The sequence below is a fragment of the Schistosoma mansoni genome, chromosome 2, assembly GCF_000237925.1.
Source record: "Schistosoma mansoni strain Puerto Rico chromosome 2, complete genome".
NCBI lineage: Eukaryota > Metazoa > Platyhelminthes > Trematoda > Strigeidida > Schistosomatidae > Schistosoma > Schistosoma mansoni.
In genome coordinates this window covers 10,877,332-10,899,676 of record NC_031496.1, presented here as the reverse complement: position 1 = coordinate 10,899,676, position 22,345 = coordinate 10,877,332, and the positions used below count along the sequence as shown (strand labels likewise).

At 35.5% G+C, this 22,345-nt stretch overlaps 1 protein-coding gene across 1 annotated transcript; it reads left to right on the top strand.

The window, feature by feature from the left end:
• Positions 1-1,024: 1,024 nt before the first annotated feature.
• Positions 1,025-21,556, top strand: Smp_154870 (signal transduction protein lnk-related). Its single transcript, XM_018795654.1, has 8 exons — positions 1,025-1,265; positions 3,662-4,157; positions 5,337-5,574; positions 10,337-10,441; positions 14,289-14,749; positions 16,625-16,707; positions 17,886-18,442; positions 20,710-21,556. Exons 1-8 carry the CDS (start codon positions 1,058-1,060, stop codon positions 21,070-21,072), a joined length of 2,511 nt encoding a protein of 836 aa, XP_018649945.1. The 5' UTR covers positions 1,025-1,057; the 3' UTR covers positions 21,073-21,556.
• Positions 21,557-22,345: the final 789 nt, after the last annotated feature.

Below are 22,345 nucleotides of genomic sequence, written 5' to 3'. Positions count from 1 at the left end.
AAGAGTTGGGTGTGTGTTCCGACATAAAAAATAAATAAACATCAGTAAGAATCTGCAAGCAGAAAAATGATATCACAATATGCGATATTTATAATGCTACGACAAGGAACAGACTCACAGTTCATTGTTTGGAATACCAGGTCACTCCGGGTTCAAAAATAAAAATGATACAGATATTCGGAGTTTGAAAATGCCCTTACACGTAACACTTTTGTAATCGAAGTACTCCAGCCCAGTCAAGTCAGAAATAATGAGGTTCCAATATATATTTGGTGAACTATCGACATATTGAGAACGTTTGGTCTAAGTTGGCTAACAGTTGCAAGGATGTGTTACACGGCGTACCCAGTGGTGATCTGGTGCGGAGGCATGATCGAACGCCTTCTGCTAGGTTGTGTCCAGTTAAACTAATGAGGTCAGTATCGAAGTGGAAGACATACAGAACAACTTATTTTGAGGATTTATTTACCTATACACCATCACCTTTACAAACACTTGATTATGCACCTTGCAACGGACTAAAGCCGAATATTTTTATGAAACTCTTTCGGTTGTTCGATCGTCACTAACAAAAACAGATGAACTAATTAGGTTAGGGTTAAGCGTCCACACGAAATTGTCACTCTCATATTTTGAAAGAGCATTTTTCAAGTATTTCTTATCATCCAGTTGCTAGTTTATTTTTCATTTGTTTTGAATTTCCAAAGGCTAAACATAAGGGTATTATCATTTCATTTCTAAGATTCATTACCTATAATCAAGACAATTCCTGAAGGATCATCAGTTAACTACATTTGCTCGACAACGTTTAGAGTTTAAGTGAAGAAGCTTGGTGAGGGATTAATAGCATTGAACTTCCATCTTAAATCGATTAACTCTCTTGGTTAAAAATGGTCAAGTGAGATGGTTTTTTCAATAACGAACCATGAAGCCATTGGATATTGGACCACGTGATAGTGTTTTCGCAACTCTATAGTTTGCTTGCGATACTTCGTACTCCGTTCCATATTCCGGACAGGTTGGGGTGTCTGGTGAGGTGCGGACTTCATCCTCTGTTATGACTCGTGAGGAGACATGGAGTGAGTTTTGTTCAGTCGCTAGCGTCAGGCTATCTATTGAAGCACTTCAGCTGTTCAAGGCCTATTTAAATGATAATCGTCATGATGACAAACCTGGTTGTGCTTTGGAGTTTTTGGAAATTATATTTAAAAAAATGCGTCGCAAATTCGAGACATCTCTATCCCCTTGCTATTTCGTCCGGGAAAGTAAGCCTGCCGAAATACCGTCATCAAAAATAGGTACTTGGTCACGTTTTATGCGATTAGTGTGTTTTTGTCATACTTGTAAACAGGGCTTACATTCCTTAAAGATTATTTATTTGCTAATTTAATTTACCAAAATATATTACTCCGCCTATTATACTTGTTAGTTAGATGTACAGTCTATTTTAAGGGTTGCATAGCTCTTTTATTTTGACTGCTGTGATCTCAAGTTAGACATAATGTATAATGAACCAGTCATTAACTCTCATTGTCTAGATTTATCATCGGGAAGTAGTCCGGTACGTTTACTCTTATCCTAACACTAAGCCGACACGAACCAGGAACCAAAAGTATGGGTTTTGGTGCTTGTCTATATGTGTACCGGCAGAAAATTGATCAGCTATTATGAAGTGGAAAGATGATTTCTTGATAAAAGCATATCCTTTAAGTCCTTATGTTTTGGCTTGGAACCCAGCTTCATCCATGTTGGGAAGTAATATGTAATCGAAGAATCATGAAAGCGGGACGAAAGATTATAGGTTACGATTATTACACAATAAAGTTCCCTTTGCACACAGTTCGGGTTCTTCTTCTTTTTAGCAAATGGCTTCAGCAATGCAAAAAATACTTAAACACCCTGGCCTTTGCAGGTTTCCCTTAACTTTGTAGATTCCCTTACTAAATGATCCATGTCCATGAAGTGTTATTTTGCTTAATATGCAACCACTGTTACCCTTTTCTCAATGATCGAGTGGGAGAGCCTTCTTCATGTTGTTGACAAATTAAGACCAGCTAAGTAAATAAGTTTCAAAACAGCTGCAACATACGTTCTTTTAAGAGGGTATGGTATCGGATTTTGTGATTTCTTACCAAAATCCCTAATACCGTTATGAAGTATCTGAATTAATTCCTCTCCATTTGTAAAACAAATGGAATACTTGTTCAAATAACTCAGCTAGCAGTTTAAAAGATTGGAAATTTTCGATAACATCGTAGTCATTAAGCGTAACTCGTAATTGTCGAATTATAACTGTAAGCAAATAATCACATGTTAGTGAATGAAAGGATCAGTTTTCACTGTAGATTAAAGTTTAATGTCTTGATCAAGCTTGATTTCTCTGCATGTAAATAGATTTCAAAGATTTTCATTATACTGTGGAAATTTTATGAAATTTATAGCTTAATTTACTTTATTTCTTGCTTTGTTCCCTTATTTATTTATTTATTTATTTAAACACAAATATTGGTACAAAAAAGCACCAGATAAATATGCGCCTCACAAATCTCATTCGATTTGTGTGAGGGCTGTGATACTGCCCAGGTGCCCAGACTAAAGCAGGTGGTTTTCTTAGGGGGCCACACCCGGAGCCTTTGACCTAAAGGTCTAGTCCACAAGGCAGTGGAGCATCGTGAGGAGATGCAGTCCCATGGTAGCCGGTGATCAATGATTGATTCGTATGCCATTTGTTTCCTCAGGATACTGGAGCCCATGTGCACCATTGGTTTGGAATGAGGGTTTTCCAACTCCCCTAGGTGGATCCTCCACATCCACCAACCCGGTTAAAGCGCCGGACATTCGCTTTTCGTCCTCTCACTTTTGTGAACAACACCCCTGCCACGAGAAGGCAGTGAGTAGGACTTCCCTGTCAGAGGCTATATATTCGCGTGGCCATATGAGAGCATTTCGAGAGGGAGAGCAGACTCTCCCCACTCTCGGCCGTACCAGGGCATTTGGGGGCTTTGTTCCCTAGTTTGATCGACCTGGATTATAGCCATGTGCAATGTTATGTTAAGAAAACAGCGATTCATTGTCTTACTATAGGTAAATAGTACTGTAAGTATGGTAAAAACTTTGCCAAGGCTGTCAAGTCAACAAATTATTAGCATGTCAGGATTGTGCAAAGCTATGAACAGATTTTATCGGGTTTTTTGAGACCTTTTATCGTTAACTTTTTCATATACTTTGGTATGGATGGTTGTAGAATATTATTTCACTTTTAGTGGTCACCTTTTATTCGGAACCGAGGAAAGTTAAGAAAACTATTAGCCATAGCAATCATGATGGAATCATAGTTGACTTCCAGCCGAAAACTGATCTTTTAACCGGACATGGTTCATGCTTCACATACTTCTAAATGTTTAAACACTTTTCACTAAATTTAATCTTTTATCTTCGTTGCATATTCTTAGCCTTAAAGATGTTTGTTTCTATACACATACGATGCTTTCAATGTAATAAGATAATTAAAAAAGATAATGTATTTTATTAAAGTAACATGCCACAAAGTTGAAATTGGTAAATGATTTTAATATGGTAGTTATGTGTTGTCACTTATTTTTGTTAGATTTCAAAGTTTGTTCCTGAAGTTAGTCATCAAAGTTTTCATTCATTTTACTAGGTACTGATCTTAAAAATACGGATGAACGTTTGTCTTTCAAAGAAGAAAACCTATCTATAAACTCTTCCTCTACAGAGTTGAGTGAAAATTTTTCCCACATTGCATATGCTAATGCCAGTGCTGTGGTAGCGGCCGCACGGTCCAAGGCTGTGGCTGCCTCAGGGGTTCGCAACACTTCACCTCGTGGCAAGAGCTGTGATATACCTTCAGACAAAGCCTCAAAGAATATATTTTCGAGAACTCGACATTCAAGAAGTGCTCCCAACAAAAATTCTAATCGGCAGCCTTCAGTTAACCAGCCAGATTTTCATCAAAAACACCACTGGCTAGGAGAGCAAAAAACAAAATTTCACACAGACTCGCCAATAAACCAAGGTATTTCAGAAATGAAACCCAGTTGGCGCCTAAGTTCCCTCTGGCTTCGACGTAGTTTTACTATCGCTTGGCGTCGTAGATCACCTCTTAGTGTAGACAGTTCTGGAAGGAAATGTGGGGGGTAAAAATCTTTTTGTTTAAATATTAAATGCATTTCTCTGTAAAGAGTAGTATTGAGTCTTGGATGTCTTTAGTGTAGATTGACAGTTTTCAAACCAATCTTTTTTCCATCCGTTCATCTCATTAGGACTATTTCAACTTACCAACTGAGTTAAAGAATCTGCACACTCATAAAACGAAAGCGAATTTAGAGATATAAGCTAGAGTGTGTTCATAATTATAGGGTGATCAGCTATTCTAACAAGATAGGATCACTACATTAATGATATCTTTACTGGTTTTGCCTCATACTAGTGGACAGTTTTTGCATGATTTTTATCTTACGAATGATCAACAAGTTCTAAACTTCTTACATAACTCAGTGGTCTTCAATTTATGAATCTTTCCGCCTACCTAGTTTTAAACACTTTAGAATTGCAGTTAACCCTTAAAATTCATATGATTGTGTAACCCCAGCACATAAAGTTTTGCATGTAGTAAGTGTATTGCACTGTGTTGTGATTATCACTATTAGTAAATTGGTCATTTTAGCGATCTATCAGTATTTTTGCCCTGGCTAAGGACAAACGTTGAGGTAGGAAGTGATTGCTCATTGGCACCTACTACTTCAATCATTGTGATCTATACATGTTCACAATCAAGTTTTACTAGTTGGTTTCATCTCACACTGATAGCTGTGGGGCGGTGTCGTTATATTGAAAACTAAAACTAATTGATATTTCTTATATAAATCGGCTCGCAACTAGATAATAACAAAGCGCATTTCTGTTATCTGTCCTGTCATTATGGTAAATGAACTGGTACTTTGTTGCTGCAACGAGAAACAAACTAACAAATATTAATCAAACCTTTTGTGTCAGCGATCGATTCTCCAAATTGCGCAATACATATAGCTAACTAAGAAGTAAAGGTCATGTATGGGCAAAGATACGTTCCAAATCACTAATTCTTTAATATCTTGGTGTTACGCGTGTGTTCAGTACTCTAGAGCTTTCCATTAGACTCTGTAAAAGACTGCTTTATTGGTATCTTTGACCCATGTACTAATATCAATAATATAGATTAATTTTTTTCATAATTTACAGATGTAAAGTAGGTTAATCAAGAGATTTCTTGTCATATTGCCTACCTCTTATCAGCTACTTGGATGTTATTTTTTCTGTTTTTATCCGGAAATCAGTCCTTATCCTCGTTCTCCTGGGACTGCTGTAAGTATAAATGCCGAACTGGTTCGTGAAGGTATTGTGATGCAATGGCTCGGTCCACACTTTGATTCACATCGTCCTCGTATTGATTGTGAGAAGATGAATAATCCTGAAGCTGGATCTGAGAAGAAAACCACACAGTGGGCTCAGTCTCGTCTTTGTTTATGTAGTACAAGCGCAGGCCTTATCTTAGAAATATTTACTCCTCCTGATGTAAGTGATCGCCTTACGATATTTTTGTTGTTTATGTGCTTAAAACAATATATCCATGTAATTCTTATTTATTTATCATCCTTATAAATTTGTTCTTAATCACTTTCATAAATAGATGTTATTAAGAAATTTGATTGCTTCTAGTAGGTTTATGACTAGGCTTCTTTTCATATGGTTTGCGTTTATTAGCCTATATCATTTGTTCGTATGTAGAGCTACTCATGTTCCTATTGTATGCGGATAGATAAGTTGTATGATGGTGTAGTTTAAATGGACTTGTTACTTACACCGTCTGATTTTAGTGCTGATATCTTTTACGTGATAACTGTCATCCAGCAACTGTTTTCATTAGAGAAATCAAACATACTTGAATACATGATGAGTCTCATGAATCTTTGACGGATTTATGTGGTTGTCATTTAATTTCAAGCCAGATTGATCGAAGGGTTTTATTCTAAATTTTTACTTTGGTAGATTGGAGGTTCTTTGAATCAAACCTAGTTATGTCATTGTCGGGGTTTAAAAACTTGCGAAACTAAAACAGCTACTGTAATACCTCAAATATTCACACCGAGGTTTAAAATTAAGTGGTATGGTTGCCATCTTTTTTTAAAGCACCGCTGAGTTATAGTTTGGAGCCTTTGATTTGGATATATTGAAGTTAGGTCTAGGATTATAGATATTCCACAGGCAATAAATTAAATCCGCCCGATGTCCTTTGCAATTAGTTATCTTGATGGATTTCGTTGTCTTCTTTTTCTTTGTATTCCTAGTAACTGTCTTGTTCAGTTGACGGATTTATGAACCTGCATGAACTCAGACTTGAAACACATACTGTAAATATTGAGCCACTCCGATCATGAGTTGCTGACCAGTGTAGGAACATATTCCACAAAAACCAAGTTTTCCGAAGCCAGTATATGTTACTTATTCATGAAGCTAGCACAATATTGTTTGGATTGTATAGGGAACTGGAAGATTCTGAATGGCTGTCTTTAAGATCTCATTAATTAGCTGTAAGGAATTAGAGTTCTGTAATTCAAAACTAATCACAATTACACAGAAAGAAAATTTGTTTCCATAAAATTTTGGTCAACAAACCAGAACACATTACCTTGAGTTCGTGAAGTTATTGACCGTTAGTCTGAGGTATTTCGGGAAGTGCTGCCTTCCTGGTTAGGATGATCTGTGATCAAATAAATCTTGGATTACATTGGTAAAGCTGATCTCAGTTATATCTACTCTCACTTTTCCTCGAAATATTGAGCTTAGTTTCATTCCATATCTCTCGTTTCCAGTTCTCATTCATTCACTTTTGTTATATTAATTTTTCTATTATAGTCAAGACTAATTATTCCACTCTTTTGCTTCCCATCTTGTTAATTCACCGTGCTTATGTACAATATGGAAACCTAAACCGATACACACTTGTGCTAGTTCTGGTTGATTGATCAACTAGGCTTTAGAAATACTCACGGCAATTCATTTGTTCAGTACTCTATGTTTAGGTATAATTAAAAACTGTTAGCTCAAAATGCAGGATATTGCTATAAATTCTACCTTAACATATATTTAGTGCTGTTAGAGGTATGAGGGCGGTTATCAATCCCCGATTTCCCACACCGTGGAAGGGTTCTTCTAGAGGTACCTGAAAAGGGAGTTGATTTAGAGTTGGTCTTGGTGACCTGAGAGCATCACCGCAAAGCCCAAGGGACAACTGCTTGATATCGGTCACACACGACCTTTTTGCGAGAAGTTCTCGTGTTAGTTCCGTACTCGTTAGGACCTTACGCCGAAGACGGAAATCCGTGGGATAAGGCGAGGTGTGCATTTCTAGGGTCGACCTTTTCTAACCCCACCCTTCCTTGTGGATAGCTAGGATCACTGTTATGCTGGTTGTCTGAAGGAAACATCTTACTGCCGTCACACCTCTGTACAATCAACAGGACGACTTCACCCTCGGACCTTGGGTTTGCTGCTCTTAGTCTTATCGTTCTTCAACCGACCTGTCTGGCGTTGTAGGACCTTGAGGAACGATTGTTTCATAGCATAGCTCGATTGGTTCATCACGATAGGCAAGCCCGACAACCACATCAAGGTAGCAGCAACAAATCAGATCTAAGTTTACCGAAAGTCTAAGGAACGACCGTGAGCAGATGTGGGCAACGAAAGCAAAAGAGATGCAAGAGGCAGCGGCTCTAGGTAATACTAGACAGCTTTTCAGACTAATAAAAAAACGAATTAAGAAGTCAAGTGTAAGTGAAGCTATCTCGAAAAAATATGACACTGTTATCTGCTCTCAGCCAAGCCGTTTAGAACGATGAGCGGAACACTTTGAGGAGTAGTTCAGCTGCCCTTCAGTTACTCTACAACTAGTCACCATTCCCAAACAACCTGAATGGAACATTGACGTAGGCCCCCTGACTCTAATTAAAGTTCAAAAAGCTATAGCTAATCTGAAATAAGGAAGAGCAGCTGGTCCAAATGGATTGGCTGCAGTCGTTTCGGAGGATGGTGGTCCAGTTTTAGTGATTAGGTTGACTAATATTTTAGCTAAAATCTGGGAGTTGGACATAATCCCATCCGACTGGTCACTATCACTGATTGTCCCAATATGTAAAAAGGGGTCGAAATCATCCTGTAATAACCACAAAGGGGTTGGTTTAACTAATATAGCATCTAAAATACTAGCCTCAATAATTATTGGACGCCTAACAAAGACTTGTGAACTGCAAACACGAGAAAATCAGGCTGGCTTCAGACCTGGTCGTGGCTGTATCGACCACATATTCACCATTCGTCAGGTCTTAGATCACAGGCATACTTATTGGCGCCCAACAATGATAGTTTTTCTTGACTCTGTAGACTGAGAGGTTCTGTGGCAGTGTCTGTCATTAAAAGGTGTACCTCAGAGGTAGGTAGACCTAGTGAAGGCTCTTTACTCGAACACTACCAGTGGAGTCAGAGCTTATGGCGAACTGTCATCTGATTTTACAACCTCAAGCAGTGTCCGGTAAGGTTGTCCGCTATCTCAATTTTTGTTTAAGTTCACCATAAACCTACGGCTGAAAATGACGTTCTCGTCGTCCGAATTCTCGGGAATTGATCTCTTTCCAGGAGGTCCACTTGTCGACTTAGAATACGCAGATGACATAGTCCTGTTTGGTGAAGATGCTGATAAAATTCAGTCTTTTGGTGGCACTGATCAACAATGCCAAGATGTTTGGGATGCATTTCTTCTCCTCTAGATGCAAGTTGTTGCTTCAAGAATGGCCTGCATCAACACCTGAGTTAAGAATGGGGAGGAAAGTAGTCGAACGCATCGACAGCTTCACTTATCTTGAAAGTCTAATCAACCCTAATGGGTTGGTGTCAAACGAAATCTCAGCACGAATTCAAAAAACTCGTTTGGCTTTTTCCAACTTACGTCACCTATGGCGAAGGTAAGATATCCGTCTATCAATTAAGGGACGAGTATACTGCGCTGTAGTTCGTTCTGTTCTACTTTACGGCTGCGAAACGTAGCAATTAAGGGTAGATGATACTCGCAAGTTACTAGTATTTGGCCACAGATGTCTTAGAAATATTGCTTTCATCTGCTGGGATCACCGGGTAAGTAATAGTGAGGTTAGACATAGGGTATTGAAGAATGATGGTAAATCAGTTGACGAGGTTGTGAATCTTCATCGACTGAGATGGTTGAGCCACGTGTTACGTATGCTTGAACATCGATTACCACGGCGCGCAATGCTTACTAGTATTGGCGATGGTTGGAAGAAAGTTAGGGGCGGTCAAACCAAAACATGGCATCAGTGCTTGAAGTCACTAACTTCTAGTCTGAGCCATGTTGGCAGATGCAGACTACTTGGTTGGGGTCCGCGTGACTATCGTAACCAATGGTTGGAGACTCTTGGTGACATGGCTCAGAATCGACCACAATGGTGTAGGTGTATAAACTTTGTCTTTCATTGAACCGTGAGATTAAAATTACTTTATACCTTTATTTCTACGACCTAATTCTTTCTTTCTGTATCATATCTTCATACACAATCTTTCTTTTATATATCACTACCATTGAAGTAACTGCTTTATGAATTTGATGTTGATCTTGTTGTGCTAATAAGGTGTGGCAACTTGGACTGATGCATATATGTGTCTGGTCCTACATTGTAGCTGACTAACACATATATCATTTTTAAGTATTCAAATAATATATTAAAAGATATTTCAACAGTGTTTGTCTACCATCCATCTTCAACCGTGAATTTTTTGCTCACTTTCGCACTGCAAAATATACCTAATCCACGTCATTCATTCTCCCCCACATATCTCCAAAGAAAGATAAGGAGGAAAGTTTATTAATTACAATGGTGTTTCTTTTTGTATCTCCTGGCATTTAACATCACGATTTATTGTCCTTTTTAAGTGAGTCGTGCGATTTACGTTCACACTTACCTCGTTCGAATATATGAAATAGAGAGATTCAATGAGATTGTTACATGGTTGCATAATAAGTGACTTGGAAGTCTGGTCATACTATTTATTGATTTAAATGGTTTGATGGAGTCAATTAGGAATTTAGTTTTGATTCTGAGGATTGAGATAACTATTTTTTGAATGAATATTATAGATTATATGGTCGTGGACTTTATTACTTAGTTATGCTGAAGTAATATAATTATTCAGTTTCAGTGTCACTTTAAATCTATTCTCTTCATTTCGAATCTATATATAACTTGTAATTTTTTAACGTCAAAATTAGGCTGAACAATCTCAGTATGGTCTGTGCTGTGGTCTTATTTTCGATGTTCGATTGGTCTGTCCTGATGAGCTTACAGACCCTCGGAACAATGTTTTACTTGTTAAAGTGAGTTTTATTCGTAAAACTTCTAATCCCTAGATTTTTCGTTTATTTAGCGTACAATCCAATTACTTTACTTGTTAAAGTGAGTTTTATTCGTGAAACGTCTAATCCCTAGATTTGTCGTTTATTTAGCGTACAATCCAATTAAGTCAATTCTAAAATCTGTCATTTTTATGCTGATATCGTAACTATCATTTTCCAATCACACTTACAACAAGAAAATCGATGTTATTGAAATGAGTATAGAATAAGGAGTGGCATGTGTTTTCGTGTCACTAGCCATATTTATTCTCAAACTGTTTTATTGTTAAAGTATTCAGTCGATTAAGCACTCATTAATATGGGACTACGCAGTTTGTTTCTTACAGTTGCTGAAACAATTTCCGTCGATTGAGGTGGTGGAACATGTGTTATTTATGACCAACCACCGGCTTCCTCAACGCGCAGTGTTGACGAGAGCAGGATTAGACTGAAAGAAAACTAAGGGTGGACTGCTTAAACATCTGGGCTAGCTGTTCCTGTTATCTGGATATTTCAACAAGTTATCTATTTTGTTTGTTTTAATACATCATTATGGCTATTAATCGCATAACCTATTCAGGTGCGTTTTTGAAAAGCGTACAACCTTTCTCTGTAAAGGTTATAAAAGGCCTAATCAGAGATATCGTGGTTGCTGCTAATATGCAGCGAAAAGAATGTGCATTATTCAGATGTCGATTGACTGGATTGCTAACCTCCAACTGGCTATCACTCAATATTTATCGTCAGGATCGACGAAGAAGTGAGAAACGGAAACTTGTTGAAATACTTTGTGCTGAGAATTCTAAATTGTACCAAAAATATGATATCGAATAAAGCTAATAATAATAATAATAATAATAATAATAATAATAAAAACCAAGACATGTGTTCAGTCCATAAAGTTGTTAACTATTAGAATGACCAACGTTGGTTAGTGCTTACTACCTGATTAGGGTTGACACATATTTTCGCCATGCTCTTCAGTCCGTCATTCTTTTTGGGTATAGTTCAAATGGTTTTGAGTCTGAATCTGAGACCGTGCTTACTGTCTGGAGTATGTTATGTGTGTAGAGTACTGATAGTCATGCGGTTGTGTCATCTTTGTGGTAATATTACTCATAGTCGCTCAGTGTTCATCGAAACATGTCTACGCTTATTCTTTCTTACTACCATTGATAATGTTACTACTCCTACCTCTCTGGAACTTGTCTTGGTAATTTCATCTCACTGGGTTGAAATCGTATAGGAACTTACACCGATGCTCATGCTCCAGGCTCTATGTTGCTTACAATTGACCGAGCCACTCAGTGTGTTTAATTCCATCAAAATCGCCTTCCTAGTAGTAGTATCTTGACAGTCGTAATAAATCCGTCAGCAAGAAATATTCAGAAATTTATTTATTCAGTGATTTAAAATAACACATCTTAAGTGCTCTGAACCTTCTTGACATTTTGGTTGGTTGCGAATAACTGGGATTGGATCGCCTTAATTTAAATCTAAAACACGAAAAAGCCGTGCCACAATCCCTGCTAACTATGGTTTTGGGTTGTATCTGATACCATCTCAGTACAGAAAAAAACGGGAATTATTATATTGATATAATAATTATTGATATAATCTTAATCAATCATGAATTAAGAAACATAAAAACGTTATATAATATCATATTTTACTGTTGTTTCAAACTTTTGTAAATCATCTGATTCTATGAGTCATCATGATATCGTTTTACTGTTACTAAGACCCTTTGAATAACTAATGCCAGAAGAGATTTTAATCTCGTACCATTACTGTGCAAGACACCAATATTGAAATTTCCGCCCACAACAGTTTACGATCGAATAACGACGATACTTCACACACGTCCACAGGTGTTGTTTTACTTCTGGTAGTCATCATGCCAGATTATTACTAAAGGATAACTGAATGACATTTTTGGGAAATTGCTAAATGCTCATAATTCTAGTGACATTGAGTTATTAAAAGTCACTGAATTTGTAATGTAAGAATTTGATATGAAAAGTTAAATTGAAGGCATTCACTTTAAGCTATTTAGTTATCAGTTTTGATGTTAGTACTATTGAAGGGAAACAAAACATTAATTATCAGAAGGGGTTTTGTGGAGATTTAGTATTTTCATAGTTGAAAGCGTGAGTCAATTGAAGCTAGACCACCATGGAAAACCTGGAAACACTAGACGGCCGTTTCGTCCTATTATGGGACTCCTCAGCATTGTCAATAAGGCTTAAAAAATTAAGTGTACTATGATATCGAAGCTTCATCTTTGTTTATTATAAAGCGTCTCATTTTTCAGAAATAACACAATCTTGAAGGTATATCAGTTATGTTGATGATATCAAAAGACATCTTACTGATGTAAACGATAGACTTCAAAATGCGAAAACGTATAATAGATGATTTCATCTCGAAATCACGTAAATGTTTAAAAGTTTATAGCTTACAGACGAGTATACTTTAGTATCATTAATAAAGAATTGATTTGAAAATTCCCAAAAGTTGGTAGATCAAGATAGACTTAAAATCTGTCGTTAACAAATAATTTCACTGAATGCATTATACTAGATTGTGTATTCTAATTTAACGTTAACGGGAATTCGATATCTGTATTACCCTCTGACTTAATAAGTAAAGATGGTATTATATTGTAGTGTTTTTGAGAAACATGTTAAAACTAAAAGAAAGAAACCAGTTTAACAACAAATTTAATAATGAATTTCCCATTATCTGAATAAATAAATCCCTGTGAATATCAGATCATGTTTTTTTTAGAATTGTTCATTCATTTGTGTTGATGCTTATCAAACCAGTAGAATTCAAAATTTAATGTTCAGAGAATTCGGTTCACGTTTTCACACATCTTTAATAGTTAATTAGTCAGTCTCAACAAAATGTAAATTTAAAATTGATGTAAAATGCTAATGATCACTTGTGCTTAGTTGCTACTGATTTGAGCAATGAATTGCAAGACTAATTTGTATAGTATTTAATAAAGACTGATTTGACCTCTCCAGCAAACTTAACTACTATCTTATTCATTTTTATATTGGTTTGAATCCTCCCATTAATGTTTACGACTGCAATTAATCAGTCTCTTTTTTGGCATATGTGCATTCTGTGCGGATTGCCTCGATATTGCCTTAAGTCACAAATACTAAAGGCATTTCGTCCTATTCGGAACCCGTCAGCTGGGTGTGCCTGCATCCTAAATTTTATGTTCACTCTGGGAGGCAGGTAGATTAGCTGACAAGTCTCGAATAAAATGGAACGCGTGTCCTGGATCCGACTACTAGTCACCGTCCATCTCTGTTTGAAAGATATTTAGATTTACTTTTCAAGTAATTTTATCTAACCGTTGTATTACTAGTCCCGCAAAAGTATTTTAAACCGTTTATCTGTATTATCCAATTACCCGATATAGTGTTGATTATTTTATTCACTCTCTTTTAATTAAATAGATGTAATTCACTCATCACGTACACATTTATGTTCACTTTTAAGGTACATTTATGTGAGGGCTAGTATTACAAACTGGCCGCTCAGAGGGAGGAAGGTACGACAGAGTTCTCTCTTAAGACCTACTGTCTAAAAGCCTAAATAAATTAATAAGTGATTGAAATCATCCTGTCAGTACATTTAATGTATTCATTAAGTCTTACACCAGGTGTATAATACAAAGACATTAATCTATGCAGCATATTGCATCAGTTTGCTAATCTTCCTTGAGATGTGTAAATTATTTTCCTTACTTTAATGATTTTTGAGATTATTGAAATTGTCGTGTATAATATCCTCAACGTTTCACTTGCAGACTGAATTTGGGGACCAGAAGATTTTTCAGTCGTCGGATGAAATCGATGCCAACGAATGGATCACTGCTATACGTAGTGGTTTACCACCATTGCGCAGGAATCCTGTTTCTCCTAAGTGTGACATTGAACCTGGTCGTATTGTAACTTTAGTTCGATCTGAACGATGCACTAACTGTGATGCGATTCTGGATTCTAGTTCAAAATCAACCTCTGATGTACTATCCTCAGTCCCTTTACCACCAAACAAAATTAATGCAAATGAATTATGCATTGGATCAGATCATAAAAAGGTTCATGACACATCAGTATTTCATTCTACTAATTTCAAACCACTATGTACAGATAACTCAGCAAACTCGACTCCTATATCAACATTTGCATGTGTTTGTAGTCATGTCAGTAGTGTACCGGATGTTTGGTCTGCCTCCACTAAATCTGATCGTCCTATTACAAACCATAGGTAAACCATTTTTACAAAAATTTCACGACAGACACTTTTTACTTTTGTGTATTTAGTTCATTGACTGTATGTGAACTAATAGTCTTAAGCAAGCAAAAGTAGTTCTTTATCAAACACTGTTAACTAAAAATCCATTTTTCTAAATCTATTTAATTAATTAAACTTGCCTCCTAAATTAAAGTTGATTCTTGATCGGTCAGTCTGCTAGTGAAATGTACAATTAAATCATTTTGTTGTTAGCGTTAGTTGAAATCATCAATTTCATTTTTGATTAAGATCATGAATAGATGAATGTTAGACCACCATTGAAAGCCTGGAAGCACTGGAATACCATTTCGTCCTAGTACAGTGCTCCTTAGCAGTGCGCATCCACGATCTCTCACGCAGGATTCGAATCCAGGATCTCTAGATCACTGAGTCGGCATCCAACAGTGTTAGCGTCTAACTTCAACCAATCCACGAAATCGCACAACCATCTTCCATTGTGTGAGGTAGGTACTTGTCTCTACTTGACACGTACTAGCCATCCAGTGCTTCCAGGTTTTTAATGGTGGTCTAACATTCATCAATTCATGGTTTCAATCAAAGAACTTAACAATCTCCACACTGATGATTGCATTTACGTTTGAAAGTATTACTTCAAGATATTTCAAAAATCTGCATCATTTTTAGTTGTCACAGTTAGCTGCACAATAAAGGAATATTAAAACTATTGCTAGATAATATTTCACATCCTAATGAAGGTCTAAGACGGGAAACACGTATTCATCTTACTTCAGAATTCATAGTATTCAACAGAAGTCTAAAAATAGAATGGTTAAGTAGTAGTTCCTTAAATCCTACCGGCAGATTTATGAAATTTATGATAGAATTCTTCAAAAGAGGTATTTTCAACGCATAATTAATCGATGGACTCTAACCTTTATGTTTGTCATGGAGTGAATCTAACCACGGACGACGATTTATACTTATGATTGGAAAGCTTACAAGTGTCTAACGAGATTTGGTTACAATCATCACATTGTGGCGCATATATGACACTGTGAACCCCTTAATAAGCGTCTACACGAATAACGTTTAGGCTATATGGTCACGACTGAAGAAATATAATTTTATGACTCCATGAGTAATATGTTTTCAAGTTATGTAAGCAAATTCTTAAATTACATCTGCAGTGGTTTCAAAATATTTCCAATTCTTCGGTTGTGTAAAAAGTTTTGATTTTCTCTAGTTTTTTCGTTTTCTGTAAAACAACATCTCTTCATATCACTTGCTTTCTGGTTTGCAAGGGTACTTTTAGAATCGCTCAAGGGTCGTCTGTTCAGTAAAGTCTCACTGCTGTGGTTATTTTATACTACCAGTACCCTTTCTCACTATAACTTTAAATTTAGTATTCAATAAATAAGATGCAAAACGGTTTTATATTCTCTGTTTTCTATCACCATTTTTGTAACGACCACTCTAATCTTGAATTGAGGTGGCGCAATCTGGGTGGTATTCGGGGAGAATATATCGTTTAGTCTGTGCATATACTGGCTCATTCATCATATTCTTACTATATTTGTGGGTTAAAATGCGTTCACACAGCTAATAAGTGTGAAATTTATCCATTCATCTATTGTATTTCTTTATCAACTTTCGTCACCACGTGAAAAGCAGGAATGAAACTAGTCTTAGCCACGAAACGGAGGTTAACAGTATTTGATCAGAATTCTTCCTTGTAAGATTGATTTTTTGTTTACAATGTCATTCTCTTTGGCAAATGTTTTGCAGTAGAAACAATTGATTTAGATGTCTAAAGTTAATCAACAGTATCAATATTAGTTTTATAGATTTTGTAACTTGAATATTTTATTTTGTTGGCTATCACTGTAGTATGAATCTTAGTCAATCAGATGGATGCACTACTACAGCGAATAATACTATATCTTCTCATGGATTTATAAAACCTTCTAATGGTATGTTTGATTCTTTTTTCCCTCATTATTGTTTGTCTGTTGATACTACTGCCTAATCTTTTATCCCGTCTATTATATGATATCTGATTGAATATACTATTTTATTTGTTTAATTATTAAAAACCATGAAACACCACCAGACTAAATCCGATGGAAATTTTATTACAATTTAAGTGAATGCTAATAAGTGTATTGATAGAAATAAATAGTAATAAAATGTTTCAGTGAAAAGTTTGCGTGAATATAGGGTAGACTTTATTTAAATAGGATATATCAAGGGACTTTAATAAAATAATCAGTGATTTCGCTTTTAAATTTTACCTGATAATATTTTAAGCGAACTTCACATGGTTGCGGGATTTCATAATTAAATATTTTACCTCTCTTTCAATAAGTTCCATCATTAGCTAATAATAACAACAATACTGTTCAGAATGGAAACCCTTCTCAAACTCATGTTCTAACTATGCTGGATGTTGAGGCATTTTCCATCAAAAATTCAAGTTTTGATGAGAATTCAGTATAAATTTTAAGTGGTTTATCATCAAATGATAATTCTTAGTTATTCTCCTTTCTACAAAACGGTTCAGGATATTTGTGAATTAAGATGTAAAGTAGTCAGTTTATAAGCGACACATTAGTGGTGTAGTTCGACTCTTCGTATGTGATATCCGATAGATTGTGTAAGTCTGTATGCGAAAAGAATCAGTCGCCTACTTCACCAAGTCAGTAGCGATCGGTTTCTTTGTGTTCCTGTGCTAATGGCAAGGAATAAATAACATATTTCGCACTTTGTATATATAAATCTTATGTCTTCATGGTCCTCTCATGTATTATGTGATTTATTATCCCTCAATATCTCTTAGTACCGAATCCCACCTATAATCCAAGTAAAACTGAAAAGATCAATACAATGTCTAGTGCTCGGATAAGTGTGATTCGAATCTAGTGTACAAGGCTCTACCTGGCTACTAGGTCATGTTAGTTGTTTTTGCAGATATAAATAAATAAATTGTCTCATGTAACTACTGAGTTTTCGAATACATATGAATTAACTGTTTTGCCCATTACTTTTTAAAATTGGGACTGTAACCTATTTTTGTAAAAGTGACTCATTTCCTTCTAACTTTTCGATCCTAATTAATCACTACTATTTATGTTATAAATATTTTTTACAGTTCTTTATCCTACTCCATCGCGACCTTCTACCTTCGCCTCAGGATTTCGGCATACATCTCCTTCTTCTCATCCCGTTTCATTACATTCGATTAGCAGACCAGATAAAAGCAACAGACTATGCAGTTTGACAAACAATGCTTTACTAGAACAAATTAATTCACCTAATACAAATCAGTCAAGGGTTGATAGTTTTCGAAGTGGAGCGTTTTCTGTTTTTAATTCTTCAAGCAATCTGCCACGTGTTTCCTCTTCTGGTTTTGAAGATGTAATTGGTCACCAGCTTTCTATCTACCCATGGTATCATGGTACGCTTTCACGAGTTCGAGCCGCTAGTTATGTATTGGGTCAACTTTCGGAGTTTGAACATGGAACTACACAACAACATCTAACTTGTCCTGAATCTGCTAGAATAAGTTTTAACTCAGAACAAAATACTACCGACTTATCGAATATGCCCCCTGCCTTGTCGACTACGGATGGTGTATTTCTTGTGCGTCAAAGTGAAACAAAACAGGGTGAATTCGTTCTAACATTTAGTTGTCATGGAAAACCTAAGGTGAGTATGCGCTTTGTTATCACTCCTGGATTGTGTAATTACAGTTTATTTTAAATGTCTATTTTTTAAACTTCGTTTATTTATTTTTATTTATTTAAACACATAAACATTGGTACAAGGAGGCACCAGATATATATGCTCCACACAAATCAAATGATTTGTGTCAGAGTTGAAATACTGCCCGGGTGCCCAAACCGAAGCAGGTGGTTTCCTTAGGGGACCACCCATCCTTCGTTACTGATGTCCTCTAAATGTTTTTATTTGTGACACAGCGACCTCATAAATTATGTCGTTTTCGTGTAGTATTCATTCCTCAAATAATTAAAGTGGTATATTAAACTCCACAAAAGCAAAGCCTCTTTGCTAAAGCACTCAAATTTCAACTACTCGATCATGAGTTCTAACCATACTCCAACTTCGAGTTAAGCAGTCGGTAATATTACTGCTCCGTACACTGAAACTGTAGCTCGAAGTCGTTTCTATGCTTAGTTACTGATTCACATTAATAATTGATCCACAACATGAGCCCTAGATCTATTTTTGTTGCCTTTTTCATCGAATAAGATTAAAGTTGAACTGACTTTAAAGCAGTTGAACCACGAGACCATTGATAGTTTTTACCTGCGAAATGTGATTTTGTTTCCTGAACTAAAAGAAATAATTTTCCAAATACATCAATTGATAATATCGGAAAGCGATAGGGTTTAGTGTTTGTGGTAATTTCATTGTTCAATACCAAAGTAAGATTTAAACAGTACAGTCGAATATCACTTCTTTTTAACTTTGTTTATCTGTCTGTTTGGCGTTTTAAGTATAATTTATTGATCAGAATCATATCACGTTATTCATATGACTCTGAAACTCATATTTTACAATCTCAATATACACTATACTTTGGTTTTAAGAGTTGTACAGTATATACTGACTCCTTTAAAATCTGTTTAGAAAATTGTCAATGAACGAAAAAAGATTGGTCGTTGATTATGTCATTGTATGCTAATAATTGTATATGGATTGAATGATGAACAACTTGTTGTCTGTTGACAACATTTTGGTTCACGTCGTTATTTAACTAAAACGCTTTGGAGTTTTGAATTCAGGCACTACTCTATTTAGGTTTTAGGTTATTTTAGCTGCTTGTGTTGTAAAAAAAGTTCTATCACTTAAAAGCCTTTAGTCAATATCGTGCTGATAGCCTAGTATTTTGTAATGATTTTGTAAAGTTGGTTAATTAGTCAATCATGGCTCGTTGAGCTTTTCAAGTAACTCATTGTGGATCTGTGTACACAATCAACTAACTATTAATGGATTATTATTTAATAACTCTGACATAATCTATGAAGGTTATATTACTGATTACTTGCTTAAACGTTAACTAATTACATGGTTGGTGGATATTACGTCTATAAATTAACTAATTTCACTGATACCACTTCTTTCACTACCTTGGTATTTTTCTCAAGATTAATGTCATCTCCGTATACCTATGTGGTTTGACAACTTGACCCGTCCACACATATCTCAAGCTCCACGTCGATTATGACTGACTGTGATAGTTTCTGAAACTTTTCCACAAACGTCACAATGACCTGCCTTCCTGTTTTCGGAATCATTTTGCTAATAGGTGTGGTGGTTTTTACGGAAGGTGAATAGAAGATGGGTTTCATCATTTTTTTTGTATAGTAAACGTGATTTTGTGGATTGCGATTATTTTTTACAGTGTTTGTTGATAACTATTTTTGTGCGTTGATAAACTGTTATCACCTGCCTGTGCAATATTCAGAAATATCTTTGTGGTTTCTTGCAAAAAAATGAAACTTGTAGTAAAAATTTGAACTGGCCCTTTTGGACCACGCCATTCAGTTTCCACTATCTTTATTATACAAAGTAGAACGGCCCAAAATTTACTTCAACTATCTTAGCATGGGAATAATCAATATCTCATCACTGACATGTTATCGATGCTAGGATTTTGGCTTATCTTTAGGTTTGTGAATATCATTCCGTATATTTTTATTTATTTCCCGTTGGCTTTGTTTTGCCTCTCGAATTATAAGTGAAGTTTGTTGCCGTCCGTTACACACATTCGCGCTTAGTTCGTTACTAACATTTTCTAATCGTTACGCTCTTGTATGTGCTTATAGTTTTCCAAAACATCAAACGTTATTGGGGAATTTCCTTTAATATTTTCAATACATTTTTTAATCCACAACAAATTTTTTTCTATCACCTTTTTTCACGAAATTATTCTTTCTTTTTTTATATAGCACCTAAGAATGACTTTAAGCCCAGATGGTCATTGTAGAGTTCAACACTTACCTTTTGATTCAATCGTAGAAATGTTGGAACATTTCCGACAAGAACCTATTCCTTTAGAACAAACATTCATATCAAGTATGACTGATGGTTTATCTTCTGATGTTTTGCCTAATTCCACAACTTCTACTCCCACTCCTATCACATTGTCAGCTTACGTTGTTAATACTCATTTGACAGGTAGTCGTGAACGATTAGTTATTTGTCGTGGTTCAGTTCGTGCTAATTCAAATACAGTAGGTCGTGCAGCTGCTGTAGCTGCAGCAACTGCATCAGGTGGTAAAACTGGACAAAATCAATACATTGTCATGTAAACAACAAAAGCCTATCTGATTTAAACTAACAACAAAATCAACATAGTAACCTTAATACAAAAGTCTACTTTAGATTGTTTTCTTACTCTGAACTGTTAAACTGCTTTAGCGGAGAAAATTGCAATAAGGTTTTATATATATATATATATATATATATATATATATATATATATATATATAATATAGGTCTATAAGTCCCATGACTTTCCTATCAGTCTTTTTTTCAGAATCTGTTAAAAAATTTGTGCCTTGTAAATTAATATAAACAAATATTTGGCCAATTTAACTTACTGTTGTATACATTCATAGGTTAACAATTTGCTTCCATTCATTTCAAAAGTTTACTGAATACCCCCCCCCATTTTTTTCATTTTGAGTTCGTCCCATATTCATTTGAACATGCATATATCTATTTTCTATTTCAATTAATTCTTTAAATAATTCAGAGTGCATTTATTATCCATGTATGAATTATATTTTCAAATTGTTTGATCATTTTATTCTCTACCTGATGAATTATTTATTTTTCAATGGTTATTATTTTAATCTAACTTTTTTTTTCTCATATGTCTGTATACATACATACATTGTGGTTGTCATGTACTGTGCAATATTTTTTTTCGGTGGATATTATTATTTGATTTTTAACTCTACTTGTCGATGAAATGCATTTGAGATATCGCTTTACACAAATAGTCTAATTCGATTGAAATAAAGGTATCAATTTTAATGAAATGAGTTTTTAATCATTGAATTATCTTCATCCTATTAATTAAAGTACAGAGATTTGAATGAAGAATATTCGGCGAGACTACAATTTATGGACGACCTTTGAACGAATCTTAAGTGACCTCGAGAAATGTTAGTCAATCGGTAAACAGTAAAAATATATTATACAAAACCAAATAATTAAAGTGGATACACTTCTTTTATATGGTCCAAAAACTTGTCAGTGTTAAGAAAAGGTTCCAAAATCGTAATGCGTAAGGTCGAGGAACTCATCCATATGGTTCCATAATAGTTGGTCTCTGGAGCCATAATAAGGTCACAAAAACTCTCTCAACCACATAGCTTCATTGCTGTTTGTGTGTACTATGGTTGCGTAAGTTTATCATTTTTATTACGGATTTGTCCCTACAATACTCATACCACTGAACAGCCGAAGCTTCAGTAACATCTGCGATTATTGCAGCCAATGCGACTGGTGCTTTTATTATACAGTTCGCGGCAATTATTATAATGTGCCTTAGTCTCAATCTGGATTGAGCGATAA